The sequence below is a fragment of the Liolophura sinensis genome, chromosome 12 (assembly GCF_032854445.1).
Source record: "Liolophura sinensis isolate JHLJ2023 chromosome 12, CUHK_Ljap_v2, whole genome shotgun sequence".
NCBI lineage: Eukaryota > Metazoa > Mollusca > Polyplacophora > Chitonida > Chitonidae > Liolophura > Liolophura sinensis.
In genome coordinates this window covers 26,502,110-26,518,857 of record NC_088306.1, presented here as the reverse complement: position 1 = coordinate 26,518,857, position 16,748 = coordinate 26,502,110, and the positions used below count along the sequence as shown (strand labels likewise).

Below are 16,748 nucleotides of genomic sequence, written 5' to 3'. Positions count from 1 at the left end.
CAGCAAAGAGAGTAAAACCACAACATTGACGACAATGTGATAGGCGTACAGCATAGAGAGTAAAACCACAGCAGTGATGACAGTGTGATAAGCGTACAGCATAGAGAGTAAAACCACAGCAATGACGACAATGTGATAGACGTACAGCATAGAGAGTAAAACCACAGCAGTGACGACAATGTGATAGGCGTACAGCATAGAGAGTAAAACCACAGCAGTGACGACAATGTGATAAGCGTACAGCATAGAGAGTAAAACCACAGCAGTGACGACATTCTGATAGGCGTACAGCATAGAGAGTAAAACCACATCAGTGACGACAATGTGATAGATGTACAGCATAGAGAGTAAAACCACAGCAATGACGACAATGTGATAGACGTACAGCATAGAGAGTAAAACCACAGCAGTGACGACATTCTGATAGGCGTACAGCATAGAGAGTAAAACCACAGCTGTGACGACAATGTGATAGGCGTACAGCATAGAGAGTAAAACCACAGCAGTGACGACAATGTGATAGACGTACAGCATAGAGAGTAAAACCACAGCAATGACGACAATGTGATAGGCGTACAGCATAGAGAGTAAAACCACAGCAGTGACGACAGTGTGATAGACGTACAGCATAGAGAGTAAAACCACAGCAGTGACGACAATGTGATAGGAGTACAGCATAGAGAGTAAAATCACAGCAGTGACGACAATGTGATAGATGTACAGCATAGAGAGTAAAACCACAGCAATGACGACAATGTGATAGGCGTACAGCATAGGGAGTAAAACCACAGCAGTGACGACAGTGTGATAGACGTACAGCATAGAGAGTAAAATCACAGCAGTGACGACAGTGAGATAGACGTACAGCATAGAGAGTAAAATCACAGCAGTGACGACAGTGTGATAGATGTACAGCATAGAGAGTAAAACCACAGCAGTGACGACAGTGTGATAGACGTACAGCATAGAGAGTAAAACCACATCAGTGACGACAGTGTGATAGACGTACAGCATAGAGAGCAAAACCACATCGGTGAAAACAGTGTGATAGCTGGCAAATGGCAAATTTTGGACATATATGCGTCTAAACAGACATTCGAATACCAGCCGTCAATTTCCGGGCATTTACCAAAACGATGCTGAACACAAACCTCTTAAACAACTAAGAAAGTATATACAGCACGAAATCAAGGGAGGTCATGCAAAAAGAAGCAGCCAACAGTTTTCACTGACGTCGGAAAGTCGCAAAGGAATATTCTAGGTGAATTATTAAATGAGTATTTGTGTACAAGGATATTCTTCTGGTCTAGTCCATGCTGGCTAACTCCATAGCCGTGCGACTTGAGAAGGTCTGTCAGCAACCTGTGGACAGCAATGGAGTTTCCTCGGGCTCTGCCCGGTTTCTTCCCACCATAATGCTTTTATAGCTTACGCCGTATCCGCCATTAACATGTGCTGGCTCCATTTGACATGTACGTGTATTCCTTAAACGCACAATATTAGCTGAATCAGAAGACATGAATCCATGAACTTCTCTGTAGGCTTATTACCATCGATGATAGCTTACTATGTACAGTTTAACGTATATTTTTTTATATCAATGGTACATAAAAACCGAATTTTGTTAAAAAAAACACACAACACTAGACCAAATGTAGGCTATAGATGCATCGATAAAGTATCCCACAGAAAGTTAAAAAAGGCTAACATTTTTTTCTTAGATATAGCAGTTATAGTTCAAAGTAAGCAAGTTCGTGCATACTGAGACGGTCGAAAGAGCGGATATGTTATCAGTTTTAACCAATCAGGCTCGAGGTATTTCTATAACCCAAGAACACAGCTATTTCCGCTTTGGTGACCTGAACCCTTTTTTTGCTTTTTAACCATATGACCCTGGGATACGAGTGACGCGTCATACTGTTTATGGTTACCCCAACACGGTGCACTCAGTACTTCCGAAGATATATTATTTGCTGTGTTTTTAAAGCCTGGAAGATTTCTCTTTATATTTGGATTTAATTGTCATGTTAAAATGGCACTTGCTACATACCCAATAAAGATCAAAACATGATTTCTTAAGGAGAATGATTCTGAAAATTGTTTTATTTTGTTTCTACATATCCGTGCTAAACTCCGTATTATTGTTGAGCCCAGGTTGAGCCCAAGTTGTTGCATCCCGCCTTGAGTGTCTAAGCAAGGCCTTGTTGGATTTGCCTCCACCCATTCAGGGGTTAGACCGGTGTCTCTGAAAGTGGTGAAAATCAGCAATACCAATCGTGTGTAGCCTAATCCACGTGTTCCGTTGATTTAAGAACACTTGTTGATAAGCCTCATGGTTATCTGTAAAAGAAACAAACATGTTTGCTTATTTGTTGTTATTGTAACACTAACAATTTTCACATGCTATAGCAGTCAGATTCGTGAGAACACGGGGCAAAACACCACCAAACTCTGTCACGCTGCTGGCAAAAGTTCGAAGGTACAGATATGCCCACCGTATTGGTAAGTAATACAGGCTAAATTATTGCATTCACCGAAAGAGGTAGGCCTATGTATTAATATGCAAACAGGACATCGCTATTAAAGAACAAATATGTGGTAATTTTATGCACCAATAAAACATAAAGAAAAGCCGAGAAATGGCCAGCGTATGTCTTTGCTCATTAGACAGAATTGCAAGAAGAGGAAATGTGGTTAGCACTGGAATAAAAGTTATAGTGTCCAAGTGACCAACCTAGCGAGTCAATTCCCATTGCATTTCCTCGGACAGCATCGATTATTGTTCCGGAATTAATGGCTGGTGTGCGAATGTGTGTTTCTACATTCAGATTTAATGCATTATCTAATAACGGTAATTACAGTATTCAGAGTTATGCAAACTGCAGTTCCTCACCGTTTTAATCTCTGTGTATTCCTTCAAAGCATCTTCTCCTCTGCGGAGTAAAAACGTAAAATTTAAAACATTAAAATAATCTATGTGAAAGAGTACTAAATGATTGGTATCACTAGAATGGTATATTTTGGACCAATGCCGTCAAATAAACTGCATTTAACATTTCTACATTTTTACCTAATTACGCTTATTAAAGCCATGGTGCTAGCGTGTGGGTGAGGTTTTACGTTTGAAGCCTTTACAGTTAGACTAAAACCCTAACTTTTGTAGCGTGACAAGGGGGCGGATATCACCAGTTACGCGTGACCTTTATCTAACCATGACACGGTAGGCGCTCCATTAGTTTTACACGTCCTGATATAATATGTTAAAGCAAACCAAAAGTCAAATACGCTTACCGTGGAGAAAATAATTTGATTGGTCTGTTAAATGAGTTGCCAAATAAGACGAAATTATTGACTGATTGAATACATAGAACCATGTCTGTTGTCTTATCATTATTTTCCTGATAATTTTTTTGTCAAGTACTCACAGTTCTCTCCCCTGTCCAGACTGCTTGAAACCGCCAAAGGGGGTTTGTGACGTCACCATATCGAAACAGTTAATCCTGGGGAAAAAAATAAAAAACATGAAACTGTACGTTGTCAGACTGAGTTCCAAAAGCTAAGTTTTTACTTTCTTGTAATGCAGAATTAATCAATTTATTGTAACAGTGTAATAACACACAGTTGGAGAAACGATTTCTATGTCTCCATTGTCATGTGTTGTTCCTCTAACAACACTATTTTTAATAATTCGATGGTAAAATGGAATTTGTGACTTGAGATTAAGAATGTGGTGAAAAATAGCCTGAAAAAAAAAAGATTACAGACCACAGCTTGGCGAGAAAAACAAATTTATCGTTTCAATATTTTAGCAGCAAGAAGCTGCTGTAAAAGTCGCTCAGTATGTCAGTCTCTCAAATTCGTGACATTCTGAATCTTTTAGCATGGGTATGGCAAGAGGTTTGAATTCACTCGTTATACGTGACAATTTGCCAATTATCACGCTATCGTCGCTGCCCTGGTTTCACTCTACATGCTGTATTCTCTTGTATCTGATATTTGACCCATTCACCCATTCATTTAACGAAGGGCCTCAGTGCCAGACGGCGCCAATCCCTATGCAGGGTGCTTCAGATATTGCGAATTGGCGCTAGTGCTTTACTTTTCAAACCGTTCCAGCCTCGACACTCGTGCTTTACTTACCAGACCGTTCCAGCCTCGACACTCTGAGCAATGGTCATAGCCTTGTCAATATCCTTGGTGATGACCCCGGCCGCTAGGCCATAAGTCGTCAGATTGGCCCGATCAATGACCTCCGATATATCCTTGAACTTGAGTATGCATTGTACCGGGCCAAATATCTGAGCGTAAGCACAAAGCGCATTTAAAACTTACACTAATCCCAAATCCGTTTTATGACTGGTTATGTTTTTTCAAAAGCATTTTGTTATGTATTTTTCATATGGACATTTTCTGTACATGTCTTTGAGCTTAAAACTGTAAATCTAATGTGCAGTATGATCAAATAAATAAATAAATATATCTAGTAAAACCAGTTTAAAAAAATTTATTGTTTAACGATAACTTGCCAGTATTCTAATGCAGCCTTCAAAAACGGCTGCATAATTCTGCTTAAACCATGGCGCTGGGTGTGTGTGTGTGTGTGTGTGTGTGTGTGTGTGTGTGTGTGTGTGTGGAGGGGGAGGGGGGGGCTTTAATTTACTACTGTTTATAAGCATTTGCGTGAACAGTTAGAATAAAACCCTGACTGAGGTAATTTGACAAGAGACCGTATTTCATCGGTCTCTTGATGTAAAAATTTTAGTGCATATGCATGGAAATTTAAAAAAGAAGTAATCTAAGTTCCACTGTGTGCATGTAGAGTAAATAGGATAAATAAAATAACCGGTTGACTGCACCTCTTCTCTTGCGATTTTCATGTCGTCGGTAACATCAGAGAACACTGTAGGCTTGATGAAGTAGCCCTTGTCACCTTTCCTCTCCCCGCCCGCCTGGAGAACAGCCCCCTCCGCTTTACCACTCTCACAGTAGCCCAGAATTTTCTTAAATTGAGTCTCGTTGATCTAAAAAGAAGTAGGCATTTACAGAGCACAGCTGGAAATGAAAATATCGCACACAACTGCCTAAACCTCCAATACTTTCTTTGTGTTCCATCATTAAGTGAGTTGGAGAAAAATTCGACAAAAACTAAGGCTTCCCTCTTTTCAGTTTTAAGAGAGCCAGTCAGACAATACATTTTGTATGGACAATAAACAAGCATTTTAAAATCCGATTCTGTTTTAAGCCATGGTGCTAAGGCATGTATAAGTTCCTACTGTCTAAGCGTTTATATGAACAGTTTGAACAAAGCTCTAACTGAGGTAAACTGACAAGAGGCCGTATTTTACCGGTTTTGTGTGATTTGTCAACTATCACACTCTCGTCTCCGTGAATTTACTCGCTCTGTTGTAGTCTTAATTTTGACGTTACTTTTACATGTGGGTAATAAACTCCTACAATGTCATACCTGCGCACCCTGTTCTGTTTTGGGGTCGTAAGGATCCCCTACCACACGCTTCTCCGCTCTATCCTTAGCCAGGGCCACAAACTTGTCATAGACGGACTCCTCCACGTACGTACGGGATCCGGCACAGCAGTTCTGCCCATGATTGTTCATGATCGCCAAGTGCGCCACAGCTGCTGCTTCTTCCACTGTGGGTGATATGAAGCGCCCTCAGGGTGTTAACTAAAAGATCTGTTTATTCATTTAATCGGTGTTTAATGCGGTTGTTAAGAGTTTTCCAGTTCCAGACAACGGAGGTTCGATCGGCGGGAGTACCGATACGTGGGAAGGTCTGCCAACAACCTGCAGGGAGTCGTGCTCTGCCCGGTTTCCTCCCATCATATTGCTGGCCTCCGTCGTATGAGTGAAATATTCTCGAGTATGGTGTAAACACAAATCAAAAAAATAAATAAATGATCGGCGGGAGTGACTAACGTTTCGTTCAAATGAACCATGGATGTAGCATCTGAACGGTATGAAGTATCTTATCGAGTTAAAGTGCGGATTATGGAACAGGATAATACTACAGATTGGCACTATAGTGCGGGTTGTGATGCCAGACACTGGCCAATTTTGCACCCCTTAGCTATGAAAGCCAGAAGGGAACGCAAATAGAAAGGCTGTGCCAAAGAATATGGCAAAAATCAGTCAGCGCAAGTAAAATCCATGTTTTGGTATTTTTTTATTAAACATTTATACCTTTCTTATGAGAATAATGAAATAATGATACCTTTCAAAAAACGCGAGCCTCGATTACGTATGTGTTACCGCTGAATTATCGCAAAAGTTTTTTTCAAGCTTTAGAATTATTTTAACACTATTGTATATATATATATATATATATATATATATATATATATATATATATATATATATATATACTACTACTACTACTTCACGTACGTTTTCGGGTTGATATCATCATTCCGTAAATGAATCTTTTAACTTACAATCGGCATCAGCAAATATGATCAGTGGACTTTTTCCGCCTAATTCCAAGCTGACCCTTTTCAGATTACTCTTGCCAGCGGCTTGCATGATGGTATGACCCACCTGGAATAGGAAAATGGTTTGAACGTTGAAGCATTTCATTTTTATATGGTTTTTTTTTTAAATATTTGATTTATTTGATTTATTTGATTGGTGTACTCATGAATATTTCACTTGTACCACGGCGACCAGCATCATGATGGGAGGAAACCAACGACCATCCGCAGGTTGCTGTAAGGACCTTTCCACTTACGGCCGAAGAGGAAGCCAGCATGAACTGGACTTGAACTCCAAGCGACCGCATTGGGGAGAGGCCCCTGTGTCATTACGCAGCGCTAGCGCGCTGACAACTGAGCAACGGGGGCCTCAAAAATGACTATATAAAACATAAACCTAAATAATACCTTTAAATAGGTTTGCTTTGTCTGTCGGCTAATGCAATGTTAAAAGTTTTAAAATGACTTGCATTTTAAAGTAAATTTTGCCTTTAAGTTCCAACTTTTTAAGCTATTTTGCAAATAGTATTGTTAACTTTCACAACTTTTAGCGAAAATTCTAGACTAGTGACATCTAATATAGTGTAATTAACATCAGTGGATACTTTTACCTAATTCTGTTAAGACACGTAGGTCACAGCATTTGCATAAACAGTTAGAATAAGACCCTTAATGATGTAACTTAACAAGAGGCCATATTTCACCGGTTATCATTATATGTGTGACCATTTGCCAATTATCATACTGTCATAGCTACTCTGGCTTTACTCTCTGTGTTGTAGTCTTATATTTAACGTAACACCAGAGTTTTGCCTCACCGCAGTAGATCCAGTAAATGCAACCTTGTCCACATCCATGTGTTCGGATATTGCTGCTCCGGCAGTAGGTCCATACCCAGGGACGACGTTTACCACCCCTGGGGGAAAGCCAGCCTGTGGGATACAGAGGTCTTATGAGCTCTAGGATATGGGCAAAATAAGTCACTCAAACTTCAACGTCATATTCGCCAACTGAATTCAGGTGATGAAATTGATGCGAATGTTAAGTTAGGATATCCATCGCTGTATATTTGCCAAAATAAAGCTAAAGAAAGTTTGAATATGAAGCTAAATTAGTGTTAAGTTAAAACACCCAACACTATATAATCACCGAAATGCAGCTAATGCAACTGTGAGTATGTAGATTATTGTTATATTAGAATACCCAACGCTATTTACACTTAGAATTCTCAACAATGTATTCGTCATAACACATCTGATGTAGCCGATTCCCATTATGAGCTGGACTCGAACTCACAGTGATCGCACTGGTGCGAGGCTCCTGGATCATGATTCTGTGCTAGCACGCTAACCACTGTTACATTTGCCATCACGAATAATTCGTTCTCAGACAGCATATAAATTATCAGATACAAAGAACAGTCAGGTAAAAAATTTTCAATCTCTGATAATGAAATTAGGAAAATATAAGAAAGGTCAGTTCTGGTTGACATTCAGCCATTACATTAAAATATGCGCAGCGCTGTACTAATATGAGTCTCTGTCGCCCTTGATCACTGACGCAAACAAGTATGCATAATTGAGATTATTAATCTCACCTCTTTCAGAAGAGCGGCGCAAGCAAGGGCGGTAAGCGGTGTCATTTCAGCCGGTTTTAACACAATCGTATTGCCACACGCCAAAGCTGGGCCCAGTTTCCACGATAGCATGCCCATAGGGTAGTTCCACTGTAAACAATAACACATGTTATTTTACCGAGGAAAATGAAACAACACATACTTTCAAACTGGGATTCACTTGTTCGAAACACGTTACGAACAGGTAGGCCTAGGCCTAACTGCTATGGTGGCGTAGTGCGCACAGTGCAGCTTGCTATGGTAACATAGTGCACATAACGCTAAGAAGGCTTCGTGTCAGTTACACTCATAATATCGGTGGTCTAACTCATATGATGATTGTACGTGTTTGTAACTTATTTCTCCGGAACTTTATTCCGTGTATTCATCCATTCTGGATTTGCAAGTGGTTTAGATTTCTTTCATATAACGCACAATACACAGGATGGAGATTATATGACTTGGCTGAGTTTAGCTTTTTTGACCTAATTCTGTTTAATCCATTGTAATAGTTGGGATGCGGTAATTTTCAGCTATTTAAGCATTTCTTTAAACAGTTAGAGTTAACCCAAAAATGAGGTAAATTGACAAGAGGCTGTATTTGACGGTAAATATGATCATTTGCCAGCTATCACACTGTCGTCTGTGTTCTGGATTACTCTCTATACTGTACGTCTTTTATAATATTGTATTCCTGCATAAACCAGGATTCTGATTTTGGACTAAGCATCCCCGAGGCCTGGTCACTTTGCATTGTTTTACTGTGATTGTATATTAAGTGTGAAGATAACACAGCATTCTGAGTAATTCTAAAACGCTTAATAAATTTCAGTTAACATCACTGCGTTTTTTTTTTACCTAATTCTGCTTAAGCCATGGTGCTAGGGGTGTGTCATTTGCTACTATTGATGCATTTATCTGAGCAGTTGGAACAAAACCCTGAATGAAATAAACTGACAAGAGGCCGAATTTCACCGGTTACGTGTGACCATTTGCCAGATACCACACTGTCGTCGCTGTTCTGGTTTTACTCTCGATTCTTTCTTTTTCACTTCGCATAAAAATCTCTCCTTTTCCTGTAGAATTAGTCGTGAATGTTTGTGTGAAAAAAGGTATAGATAATTTGGATAAACGGAAAAGTCGCAATGTTTCAGTATTTTTCTTTTTTTCTTATCTTTAAGGTACGTAATTCATCAAATACAAGTTTTTGTAGAAATACTGAAATATCCACAACGCGACTTTTTAGCCTACTGAGAGCGCCAATGCCCAGGTACAAAACCAGGAAAAGACAAAAAGTAGGATGATCAAAAAAAGAGCCTATCGAAATTAGAAACAGTGAAAGCCTTCAGCAGTTTGAACGCAAATAGTGTTACGAGGAATTCTAAACACTGCACGTTTGCTAGACTATAACAACGATCCTGTCACTCTGACACATTTTAGTTTTAATGATACTGTAATCTACCACCAAATATAATCTTAAATATACTTTCTCACTAATCCCATTTTTAGTAAGAGCTTCTGTTGCATAAAATACAAAACTAGTTAGGTGCAAATTGAAATGACTGTATAAATTACTATAAAAATCGTAATATTTATTTATTTAGTGTTTTACGCCGTACTAAAAAATGTGTCATTTATGCGACGTCAACCAGTATTATGGTAAGAGGAAACCGCAGAGCCCAGAGGAAACTCACTACCATCCACAGGCTGTGGGCAGATCTTCCCACGTACCGCCGGAGAGGAAGCCAGCATGAGGTGTAGTTAAACTCACAACGACCGCACGGGTGAGATGTTCCTTAGTGATTGTGCTGCTCTGTCACGCTAAACCTGTACACCACAGAAATCTCAAAAAATCTTAATAAAATACGGGGGTATAACGTACAGGAATAATTTGCCCACAGACTCCAATCGGTTCATGTCGCGTCATGGTGAAGTAATTGCCATCTGAAAGACAGATAATAAAAATACGTAAGTTACATCTAACTGACAGAACTGACGGTACATATACTGTCCTCTATAAGTCACACGTATCCTATAGCAGGCATTTATTCATTTATTGCTGTGAGTCCAAGCCCAACTTCCTCTCCGGCCGTACGTGAGAAGGTCTGTCAGCAATATTCTTGAGTACGGAATTTATTAATTGTTTAATTCGATACTGAAGTATTTTTCTCTCACACGACGGCGGCTAATTTTATGGATGGACACTAGAGTGTCCTCAATTGACCACGTAGCCTAGGTGAGTTAAGGGGTGGGGGGGGACCTTGCAAGTGTGACAAATGGCATGTATGTGTATTAGCCCTAACCAAGTGGTCTCCAAGGAACTTTGTTCTACAAATAACCGTCGTGTCAGTTAATATTTACGGGATATCGTTACTCCGGGGGTGGGTCATTTGACGTGTCATCACCCTGTACTTATATATGTATAAATATTAGTCAGGTGCTGTCTTTCACTTCAACTAAGTCTCCATTATCGAGGGAAAAGTGACGTCATGTTTACTCTAGCTCTTTGACGTCGACGGTGTTTTACCTAAAATACCTGGACTTTGGCGATTAAGGCCCAAGTGATAAATATAGCTTTCTCGAAAATTGGACATACTGGAAGAATTTTCTTCCACTACTTGAACTGTTGATACAGTAGACTTACTATATCATTTACACGGAACTCCAGAGACGCTGTTTAAATGGTAGTTGTAATACATTCAGAGAAAAAAAATTTATCATTAAGATTTAATCTATTTTATCATAAGATTTAGTTAATTTCAAGTGTTGTCCGATGAGATGCCGTCTTCTCATTTCCATAAACCTTCGGCAACCCTAATGAATTTTGTTATTTAGAAACTGCTGACTAAACGCTAAATGAACGACAAAAATGTACTTATATAATTTGAGCAGAGTAACTATGTAGGCCTACAGAGTCTACTGGGGAGATGAATGCGGTTTGAGCTGAGACGGTATGCTAGTGTCTGACAAAATTTGGCGTCGTTAAATGTTACCCTTCTTAAAAAAATCAACTTATTTTACGTCTGTGGTTGTCCGTGAATAATACAGACCTGTCCCACAACACTGTGTTAATGACCCTTCGGCTACACGTAACTAAACCGTGTAAACGATCTCAAATGCGGTAGCTCTGTGTTATCATATGTCACCTCATGGAGTAAATGGGTAAAGGCCACATCACAGCATAGGCTGCGCAGTCTGACATGTCTGATAGTAACGTGTTTGATTGGATAAAATTCTCAAGAAGGCTGCCTCGATTCACACAAGCCTTTTGTGCAGCATTGTCATTTTGTTGTACATGTTATACGGTGAAATCTCATTCAAATAATAAAGTATGATACTTTTAAGAAAGCTTGCGTATCTTGCTTTCGACTGAAATGTGTTTTAGCCAAGTGCTGTCTTGTCCTTTAACGAGATTTCTCTACATCAGATCTCGGGGCAACGGTATGGTAAAAGCGGTCGATTGAACGGCTAGGACCGTTTAGGTCATCTGAAATGAAGTTCATTAGAGATTACTTGCACGTCTTTGACCACATAAGCGGACTAGGCAGTTTACGAGTCTTACAATTTCACGCTAGTCTGGACAAGATAAGGTGGAGGCTCTCGCAAACTAGCGTGGCTATATAGGGCAAGATTTCATCTTAGTTGCTAGAATGAATATGCACCCTACACAGTCGGGTCTGTCGGCTCGTAGCGCCAGCTACCGCCTTTCACCCGCAACCTTGTCTTGTTGAAAACTGCGTTTCACTCACTAAACTTCTGAAAGGTTGACTCAACTTATACAGCGTACATTTTAATCTTGCTTAGCAGGTATGATTGTGGTAAAGTTCGTGAGTTACTTGTCAAAGGTCGGTGGTTTATTCTGCACACTCCTATTTACTCTATCCACATCGCCGCGGTATTAATAAATTAGTATTAGGCTAATTTATGGTTAGTAAATGCTGCAAATATACCTTTCCCGTCAGTAGGCTCAAAGCAAACCCTCGAATAAAGAATGTAACAACTACATTGTGGCACATACGTTTTTGGTTTCCTTCAGAATTTCTGTACTGTAGTCTTTAAACTTACCAACAGGAATAGTCTTGCCAGTGATTTTATCACACCATCCACCATAGTACCGCAAAACTGAAATCGACTGCTCAATGTCCGCTTTGGAGTCGAGGAAGGTCTTTCCGTTGTCCAGTGTTTCAAGACTCTGTATAAAATAATCAAACAAAGGAATTACGCCTATCGTCAGTCAGTGTGTTAACTATCTCAAGTTTTGATGACAAATCAAATCACCAATAAAATAGAATGTTACAGCTGTGAGTATTATTGGTACATTTACTGCAGAGTTAAATACATGATCGATGGCTACAGAAAACTAACTTTCACAACGCCAGTTGGAACTATAACCTCTCACTGGTATGGCGCCTGCTATGCATTGAAAGGCTTGTTTCGATAAATTTTAAATAAATCAATAAATACCACTCATATGAACTTACAGACAAATATATGATATCTCTCTCCACAAGATCGGCGAATTTTAGCAGGAGTTGTCCTCTCTGAGATGCGTCCATTGTCCGCCAGGGGGCAGTTCGGTGGAAGGCGGCTCGAGCCGCTTTAACAGCATTGTCAACGTCAGCCTAATTAAAGAGCAATACATGACGAATCATTATCTAGATAACCATAATAAATCATTATGTTTATTATTAACAAACCAAGCCTACGGACATTAACATAATGAATTAGAAAAGTACCATTTCCGCATTTTGCTTACAATAATATGGAAGTCCAGCATGTCAATGTGTAGAGCTTGCGGTGTTACATGTGACTCACATAAGGCAATGTTGACAGTGAATACAATAAAAGTCAAAAGGTAAGAGAAACAGATTATAACATGGTAAAAGTGTATAAACAAGCGAATTATACACCGTAAAATTTTTCTCACTTGTAATCCCACAGGGCCTATATCGAATAACTATGCTTTAACATTTTAACATTTTTCCCATTCAAAAACATTTTTCAGATATTTGATCGTAATTACCTAAAGATAGCTTAGTCTGGCAAAACTTTGTACACAGCTGTTTCTCACAAACCTGCATTCAACACCACTTAGCAGGCCTATGAGAAAATTATTCATGACTTTCTTGCACAGAAAAAGGTCAAAACGGTAGGATTTTTTGTGCACAAGATTTGTATATATGTACATAAAAAATATTCAGATAAAACGATTTGCCTGTTTTACACAGTTAGTCTGCTTTAAATATCTATTATATTTTTTTTCAAATCCGTTAAAGTAACAAAACGAAGTTTAAATTATACAAACCTTATCTGCCTCCTGCACTTGGCAGATAACCTCTCCTGTACACGGATTGATGGTGGAAAACGTCTTCCCACTGATGGAATTGTGCCATTCATTGTTGATGAAAATCTGGGTTAAACGATAATATTTGTTGAAGAATGTACGATTGGGAGTGCACAGTTCCTCAGATATACAGAGTTACTATGGAAGAGTATCGTCCTCCTGTGACGTTAGCCGCAGCCCAGCCCTGCTAGAGTTATTTATCCAATATAATCATGAAGTGATTGTGTTTAAAGGCAGCAGCAAACAAAAAATGAGCATACATGCGGAAATTTTTTTAAATTATCGGATTAGTTTTGCCAAAAGTATTCTTACTTCGGTAATTCTGTGCATTACTGCAAGATTTTAATTTGATTAATTCATTTGATTGTTGTTTATGGCGAGCCGTGCTAAAAAATTTTCCCTTATAAGATGGCGAACAGATTTATTGTTGGATGAAAGCGTAGTGAACAAGTAAACTACCGGGCTTTGGGAAATTTACTACACACTTTCCCACACTAATGGGGGACAAGTGGTCCTCAATGAACGTTAGACTGCGTAACCCACCACTTATTGTCACTATGCTTAGCCCCCACTAGTGAGAGCGGTGAGATCTACAAATCAGTAGGTTGCTAAGGCCAGGTTTGAACCCACACCTCCTGTGTCACGGCGATTTAAAGGCAAGCACCTCTAGCTATTCTGCTGTGCTTGATAAACTTGCGTATCATGTTCTAGGGTTTCCCAGTTAAACAAGCCTGCAATGCGATACGATGTATACGTTGATCAGACTACATCTTTACGGCCTATTTTGACATCAGAATGCATGGTCGATGTGTGTACAAATATAGATACATTACCCGGTTATCATTCATTTGTGTTACGATATGGTTACCTAAGCAAAACGTTGTGTTTTGCTTCATTTTCTTGAAAGATAGTTTGAAAATACCTTTACCTTGCTAAGAATTCCATAAAAACACAGGATTGTGAGAAAACAGTAGGTAAAATTAAGTTTTTAAGTGGAATTTTGCACATGTAACTATTACATCCAAAAGGCCTGGATACTATGAAGAACAGCATGTGCCCAAACAAGGATTATTAACGGCAGGCTTTTATCCGTTATACAAATAAGGCGACTTAACCTACATTTAATGGCATTTCGCTCTACTTTTGATAAAACTTGTGACCTACTTTTCTTATAGCCTGCTGAACATTTTTAAGACATGTAAAATTTTGATGTAAACAGCTGTGGAAAATGTCCATGAAACTATTCCAATACTGGAAGAGAACTTACCTGTGCTAGAATTATAACTGTAAGTCTTCGTGTGTTTAGTGCATATCCAGGATATTCCTCCAAATCGGTCCATATATATATATATATATATATATAGAACACGGGGAAGTTCAAATAGATTTCACGGCTTAGCCCTTGGCTTCTATATGCTGGACACATTTCTCATATTATGTCTCGCGTTATGAACGTAAATCTCAACTGCTTGGTCATTCAGTACCCGGGGGTTGGCAGCGTGGGCACTGACTTTATCGTTTACATGGTTACTCAGCTGCGTGGGCACTGACTTGATCATTTACATGGTTACTCAGCTGCTTGGTCATTCAGTACCCGGGGTTTGGTAGCGTGGGCACTGACTTTATCATTTACCTGGTTACTCAGCTGCGTGGGTACTGACTTGATCATTTACATGGTTACTCAACTGCTTGGTCATTCAGTACGCGGGGTTTGGCAGCGTGGGCACTGGCTTTATCGTTTACATGGTCACTCAGCTGCGTGGGCACTGACTTGATCATTTACATGGTTACTAAGCTGCTTGGCCATTCAGTACGCGGGGTTTGGCAGCGTGGGCACTGACTCTATCATTTACACGGTTAATCAGCTGCTTGGTTACTCAGCTGCTTCGCCATTCAGTACGCGGGGGTTGGCAGCGTGGGCACCGACTTTATCATTTACAGCTGCTTGGCTGTTCTGTCACGTTTTGTCACGTGGACTACATCTGAAAAGGGTCTCCTCCATATCTGGCCAGCCTCATTCAGGGAAGCATGAATGAATTGGCTTAAGTAGTGACGCAGAAAGTTACGCGTAAATATTACCCTAGTCTTTACAACTTCTTAGACGGCTGGTATGGAGTTTTTCGTTCAACAAAACAATATGGCTCAAAATATGCCACATGATTAGTCCGAGATTGCTCTGACGTTAGGTTTAGCAAAACTTTTGTTCGGCCAAGGATGGCCCCAAACTAACGTCAGAACGCACTCCGTTTGAAAACCTGATGCATTTGCCGGGGCAAGTGTCACGGCGTATGAGACAAAAATTATCTATCAAATACGTCTATGTGGCCTTACGTTTGCAGACGCTTGTGTTCCTTATCTTTTTGGCAATCGATTTATCGTAAGCACAATGCCGATCTCTTATTTCCTGCGCCACATGGATCCGAAATTCCTTGGGGATGCTTGAAGCGAACGGCTGTGCTGACAGCCACGACATATTTGTCAAGGGTAGATAACCGCATCAGGTTTTTAAATGAAGCGCGCTCAAGCGTAGGTTTGGGGACTACCGGATGACGTGCGCATTCTGTAGCACAAGCTTTACAAGTACAGCTACAGCGTACATGTATTGCACGTACGTGTATACTATGCCACAATACAAAGCAGCGCTCTGCGCTTGGCATGCATGACCTTGTTATGCATGACCTTAGCGCCGGCATATCCCTTACCTGGGTATATTTCACCTCTGGATTTCTGATAGGGTCTCCCATGTCGACAGACTTGTATGTGGACTACCAAACCTTGAAACAAGAAGCAGACAAAATAAAACGATTGGGACATCCTGGTACAGTGGTAAAGCCTGCGTATGTAAATGTAGACAGGAGAGACTGGCATCATATACTTACATGTAAGGGTTGCCTCACTGGCTTGGCTCTTGTGCCAGTGACCCGACCCTCATCAGCTATGGGATGGCCTACTTCTGACAACGTTGCTATGCTTTATGCTAAAGGCATCATAATTGGGTATACTCTATACATATAAACATAACATCTGTAGGGAAATGCTATTCTCGCGTTTAAAATAAAACTTACTCACGCCATGTCTATTTATTTATTTATTTACTTATGTAAAACCATACTTTATTTATTTATTTACTTATGTAAAACCATACTCAAGAATGTTTTACTTGTATGATCGTGGTCTCCTGACTTAAAACCACAGTCAAAGTCGCCAGAGCTAGATTCTAACACCTGACATTGCCAAGGGTTTGATAATCCCAGAATCGCGTAAACTCCCTTTAAGTCATGAAAAGCCCGCTTAAGCCGGGCT

The 16,748-nt window shown here is 39.9% G+C and overlaps 1 protein-coding gene across 1 annotated transcript; it reads right to left on the bottom strand.

The window, feature by feature from the left end:
• Positions 1 to 2,206: 2,206 nt before the first annotated feature.
• On the bottom strand, positions 2,207 to 16,222 carry LOC135479610 (aldehyde dehydrogenase, mitochondrial-like). The gene is made up of 14 exons (XM_064759499.1): positions 16,148 to 16,222; positions 13,407 to 13,511; positions 12,583 to 12,723; positions 12,167 to 12,293; positions 9,984 to 10,045; positions 8,084 to 8,212; positions 7,305 to 7,418; positions 6,451 to 6,553; positions 5,465 to 5,649; positions 4,857 to 5,021; positions 4,141 to 4,298; positions 3,426 to 3,500; positions 2,894 to 2,933; positions 2,207 to 2,340 (listed from the first exon to the last, which is right to left on the bottom strand). The coding sequence occupies exons 1-14, from the start codon at positions 16,187 to 16,189 to the stop codon at positions 2,308 to 2,310; spliced, it is 1,479 nt and encodes a 492-aa protein (XP_064615569.1). The 5' UTR covers positions 16,190 to 16,222; the 3' UTR covers positions 2,207 to 2,307.
• Positions 16,223 to 16,748: the final 526 nt, after the last annotated feature.